Below are 6,000 nucleotides of genomic sequence, written 5' to 3'. Positions count from 1 at the left end.
TTACTGGCGGACAGCGGCACGTAATACAGGGGGCTAAAGCGGGTACACCCTCATAATTAGCTGAGGGGGTGGCAGTAGGGGTACTGGGTGGGAGGTTCTACTGGCGTGACGTAGCAAATTGCCCGTGTCTTTCTTGTTTGGAGACTCGATGCTTCTCTCTCTCCCTCTGATCAGTGGAGGGGGAGACGAGCTATCACACAGCGGCGGATACCGCGTGCGACTCCGGTAAATGACTCTTCCCCGTTCACGCCCTACCCTAACCACATACACACTAAAGCCACTTCACGCTTTTCTCTTTTACAAGTCTATCGCTTGGAACCCCACACTGCCCATGACCCCCATCATAAACACTGTTTCTGTTTGGTTTTAGTTCTTGTGCAAAACAGAGTCCTCTCTGTTTTCTCCACCTCTCCGCTGGATCCCTTCTGGGGGGGGTAATAACACGACACCATTGAGTCAGCCTACGACCGTAGAGTTCTGGCTCCATTTCGAGGCTGTTCTGAATGACGGGCGGACGGTTCGACTTCGATGATGGAGGAACATACTGCGGAGGGTGGGAGGACGGTAAAGCCCACGGACATGGCATCTGTACCGGGCCAAAAGGCCAGGGCGAGTACTCCGGCTCCTGGTCGCATGGCTTTGAGATAGTGGGGGTGTACACCTGGCCCAGCGGGAATATGTACCATGGCTACTGGTCCCAGGGGAAGCGGCATGGACTGGGAGTAGAAACCAAAGGGAAGTGGATTTACCGCGGTGAGTGGAGTCACGGCTTCAAGGGTCGCTATGGACTCCGACAGAGCCACAATACACCTGCGAGGTACGACGGGACGTGGAGTAACGGGCTACAGGACGGGTATGGGATTGAGACCTACGGCGACGGTGGTAAGATACCCGTTATTGGCTACTGTTATACATGATGGACATGTTGTTTTGTAAATTGCGTGTGTATCTCTTTAAACCGCGAACCAGTGGGATCCGTCTTGGTGATCTGTTGTGGTTTGGCGTGCGAAGAGGTTCATGCACATAGAGGCCAGATAATGGACATGTGACTGTAGGGTTATTGCAGGTTTATTATAGGGATTCTATTACATCTCCTAACATTTAGACTGATTGGGGATTTTGACTTTAGCTCTATTACGTGCATGTTAACATGCTCGCCTTGCATGCCCCATAAAATATTTGATTTAGTCCTATAATAAACAGGTTCCCCATAATTATTTTTGATAGAATAACATCCTTATTGATTTGTTTAAATATAAGCATCATTTCTAGGCTATCTGTGCGAAGTGTACAGGTATCTGACTAAATCAATTATTATGTGAAAGTCTTAATAGGGAATTGGGCCGCAAACCAGAACAGCTTCAATGTGCCTTTGGCATACATTCCACAAGTGTCTGGAACGCTATTGGACGGATGCTTCACCATTATTCAACCTGATCTCAGAACATGTTATATTATTCTCTTAGCAAATCCTAGAAACTCCATGTAGTATGTATGATATGTTGCGTTTTGTATGGCATGTATTCACCCATTTCCTACTATATATTACGAATTTGCAAAACTTAAAATATGTTATGAATTCTAGCTAGGTGGCTAACTTTAGCTAACTGGCTAATGTTAGCTAGGCTAGCAGTTAGGGTTAAGTTTAGGAGTTAGGTTAATGGGTTAAGGTTAGGGAAAGGGTTAGCTAACATGCCAAGTAGTTGCTAATTAGCTAAAATGCTAAAATTGTCAGTAACCCTCTATCTTATGTAACCATACCAAAGGTAACATATCTTACTAATTAGTGTCCCGGATTTACTTTACTATGTTACGTCTAGCCTATGAGACCAGGCTGTTCCACGATAAATTCAAATCGTTTGGTGTTTTTGTTGATGTCGGTGGAAAACGCTCTCAGGCGTTTCTCCAGAATCTCCCATAAGTGTTCAATCGAGTTGAGATCTGGTGACTGAGACACAAACACAAATCAAATCAAATGTATTTATATAGCCCTTCGTACATCAGCTGATATTTCAAAGTGCTGTAGAGAAACCCAGCCTAAAACCGCAAACAGCAAGCAATGCAGGTGTAGAAGCACGGTGGCTAGGAAAAACTCCCTAGAAAGGCCAAAACCTAGGAAGAAACCTAGAGAGGAACCAGGCTATGAGGGGTGGCCAGTCCTCTTCTGGCTGTGCCGGGTGGAGATTATAACAGAACATGGCCAAGATGTTCAAATTTTCATAAATGACCAGCATGGTCGAATAATAACAAGGCAGAACAGTTGAAACTGGAGCAGCAGCACGGCCAGGTGGACTGGGGACAACAAGGAGTCATCATGCCAGGTAGTCCTGAGGCATGGTCCTAGGGCTCAGGTCCTCCGAGAGAGAGAAAGAAAGAGAGAATTAGAGAGAGCATTCTTAAATTCACACAGGACACCGGATAAGACAAGAGAAGTACTCCAGATATAACAAACTGACCCTAGCCCCCCGACACAAACTACTGCAGCATAAATACTGGAGGCTGAGACAGGAGGGGTCAGGAGACACTGTGACCCCATCCGAGGACACCCCCGGACAGGGCCAAACAGGCAGGATATAACCTCCCCCACTTTGCCAAAGCACAGCCCCCACACCACTAGAGGGATATCTTCAACCACCAACTTACCATCCTGAGACAAGGCCGAGTATAGCCCACAAAGATCTCCCCCACGGCACAACCCAAAGGGGGGCACCAACCCAGACAGGAAGACCACGTGAGTGACTCAACCCACTCAAGTGACGCACCCCTCCTAGAGACGGCATGGAAGAGCCCTAGTAAGCCAGTGACTCAGCCCCTGTAATAGGGTTAGAGGCAGAGAATCCCAGTGGAAAGAGGAGAACCGGCCAGGCAGAGACAACAAGGGCGGTTCGTGGCTCCAGAGCCTTTCCGTTCACCTTCCCACTCCTGGGCCAGACTACACTCAATCATATGACCCACTGAAGAGATGAGTCTTCAGGAAAGACTTAAAGGTTGAGACCGAGTCTGCGTCTCTCATGTGGGTAGGCAGACCATTCCATAAAAATTGAGCTCTATAGGAGAAAGCCATGCCTCCAGCTGTTTGCTTAGAAATTCTACGGACAATTAGGAGGCCTGCGTCTTGTGACCGTAGCGTACGTGTAGGTATGTACGGCAGGACCAAATCAGAGAGATAGGTAGGAGCAAGCCCATGTAATGCTTTGTAGGTTAGCAGTAAAACCTTGAATTCAGCCCTTGCCTTAACAGAATCCAGTGTAGGGAGGCTAACACTGGAGTAATATGATAATATTATAACATTTTTGGGTTCTAGTCAAGATTCTAGCAGCCGTATTTAGCACAAACTGAAGTTTATTTAGTGCTTTATCCGGGTAGCCGGAAAGTAGAGCATTGCAGTAGTCTAACCTAGAAGTAACAAAAGCATGGATACATTTTTTCTGCATCATTTTTGGACAGAACATTTAGGATTTTTGCAATATTACTTAAATGGAAAAAAACTGTCCCTGAAACAGTCTTGATATATTCGTCAAAAGAGAGAGACACACACACACACACACACACACACACACACACACACACACACACACACACACACACACACACACACACACACACACACACACACACACACACACACACACACACACACACACACACACACACCCTTTAAACCCCCTGTTCTCTTTTGAGACCCTCTTTCAAAGTCACTGAGATCTCTTCTTCTAACTGGGGTATTTTATACGTGATCCTAAGCATTATGGGATGTTAATTGCTTAATTAACTCAGGAACCACACCTGTGTGGAAGCACCTGCTTTCAATATACATTGTATCCCACATTTCCTCAAGTTTTTCCTATATTTATTACATGTATAGTCATTTAGAAGAGAGACTTTAGCATTTATCTATGTAGGATAACCATTATATATACCACAGTGTGTGGTATTGCTGACAGGTGTGTATGTAGATGTTTCCATCGAATCAGTTTGTAAGAGTTCTGCCCTGTTCGAGCTTCCCCGGTCAACTGAAAGTGTTATTCTGAAATGGAAACGTCTAGGAGCAACAACAACGGCGAGGTTCGTACAGAAATGGTTTGTCAGAAATGGTGTGGAAGAACTTGACTGGCCTGCACAGAGCCCTGACCTCAACCTCATCGAACACCTTTGGGATGAATTGGAACGCCGACAGCGAGCCAGGCCGAATCGCTCCAACATCAGTGCCGACCTCACTAATGCTCTTATGGCTGAATGGAAGCAAGTCCCTCCAGCAATGTTCCAACATCTAGTGGAAAACCTTCCCAGAAGAGTGGAGGCTGTTATAGCAGCAATGTTCCAACATCTAGTGGAAAGCCTTCCCAGAAGAGTGGAGGCTGTTATAGCAGCAATGTTCCAACATCTAGTGGAAAGCCTTCCCAGAAGAGTGGAGGCTGTTATAGCAGCAATGTTCCAACATCTAATGGAAAGCCTTCCCAGAAGAGTGGAGGCTGTTATAGCAGCAATGTTCCAACATCTAGTAGAAAGCCTTCCCAGAAGAGTGGAGGCTGTTATAGCAGCAAAGGAGGGACCAACTCCATATTAATGCCCATGATTTTGGAATTAGATGTTCATCGAGCAACTGTCCACATACTTTTGGTCATGTAGTGTATGTATTTACATTATTTTGCTATGTTATTTCCACGGCTATGGGTGAGGGTTGGGGTGAGAGTTGGGGTGAGGGTTGGAGTTGGGTTAAAAGGTATGGATGTAGGGTTAGGGTTTGGGTGAGGGTGAGCGTTGAGGTGAGAGTTGGTTTAAGAGGTATTTTATTAGGGCTGCCACGATTTGGACCAAAAATCGAATTAAAGATTTAAAAGCAAAAAAAAAATCTATTTTCTTCAAAACTTGGTAATTCCCTCAGACGTGGTTAAAAGAAGAGTAGAGAATCATTTTGCTTGTTGCTCACCATTCAGGCCCCCAGGCGGCGAAAGCTTCTCTCAAACCCCAGAGACATGTCTTCTCTCAAACCCCAGAGACATGTCTTCTCTCGAACCCCAGAGACATGTCTTCTCTCGACCCCCAGAGACATGTCTTCTCTCGAACCCCAGAGACATGTCTTCTCTCGAACCCCAGAGACATGTCTTCTCTCGAACCCCAGAGACATGTCTTCTCTCGAACCCCAGAGACATGTCTTCTCTCGAACCCCAGAGACATGTCTTCTCTCTGTGGTCTCTGGGGGGAGTAGCCTATGATGACTGCAAGCACTGACCTTTCAGTTGAAACTCTATAATGTGTCGAAAGCGTTCCACAGGGATGCTGGCCCATGTTGACTCCAATGCTTCCCACAGTTGTATCAAGTTGGCTTGATGTCCTTTGGGTGGTGGACCATTCTTGAAAAAAAAACTCTGAATGGCACACATACACAATCCATGTCTCAATTGTCCCCCCCTAACCTGTCTCCTCCCCTTCATCTACACTGATTTGAAGTGGATTTAACAAGTGACATCAATTTGACCTTAATGTGTTGTACACTCAGTGTATATCTGAAGTACTACCAGGTGGGAATCCTTCCCATTTAATCCATAGTAAAGTCATGAGCTTGATATTGGGGCTGCAGGGTAGCCTAGTGGTTAGAGTGTAGAGGTGGCAGGTAGCCTAGTGGTTAGAGTGTAGAGGTGGCAGGGTAGCCTAGTGGTTAGAGTGTAGAGGTGGTAGGGTAGCCTAGTGGTTAGAGTGTAGAGGTGGTAGGGTAGCCTAGTGGTTAGAGGGTAGAGGCTGCAGGGTAGCCTAGTGGTTAGAGTGTAGAGGTGGTAGGGTAGCCTAGTGGTTAGAGTGTAGAGGTGGTAGGGTAGCCTAGTGGTTAGAGTGTAGAGGTGGTAGGGTAGCCTAGTGGTTAGAGTGTAGAGGTGGCAGGGTAGCCTAGTGGTTAGAGTGTAGAGGTGGCAGGGTAGCCTAGTGGTTAGAGTGTAGAGGTGGTAGGGTAGCCTAGTGGTTAGAGTGTAGAGGTGGTAGGGTAGCCTAGTGGTTAGAGTGTAG

General features: G+C 46.5%; 1 protein-coding gene across 3 annotated transcripts in view; it reads left to right on the top strand.

Moving 5' to 3' along the window:
• Window positions 1–6,000, top strand: part of LOC118376788 (junctophilin-1-like) — a 119,951-nt gene continuing 113,951 nt past the window's right edge. Inside the window, exons 1-2 of one of the 3 annotated variants that reach the window (XM_052484148.1) lie at window positions 1–225; window positions 371–882. In XM_052484148.1, coding sequence (XP_052340108.1) covers window positions 504–882 — 379 coding nt within the window. In that variant the 5' untranslated portion in view covers window positions 1–225; window positions 371–503. Of the gene's footprint in view, window positions 883–6,000 lie in introns of all 3 variants that reach the window. The other 2 variants (XM_052484149.1, XM_052484150.1) reach the window with 2 other exon arrangements.

The sequence above is a fragment of the Oncorhynchus keta genome, chromosome 28 (genome assembly GCF_023373465.1).
Source record: "Oncorhynchus keta strain PuntledgeMale-10-30-2019 chromosome 28, Oket_V2, whole genome shotgun sequence".
Classification (NCBI taxonomy): Eukaryota; Metazoa; Chordata; class Actinopteri; order Salmoniformes; family Salmonidae; genus Oncorhynchus; species Oncorhynchus keta.
Note: the sequence above shows the minus strand (reverse complement) of the source record. Positions and strands in the feature narration are given on the sequence as shown.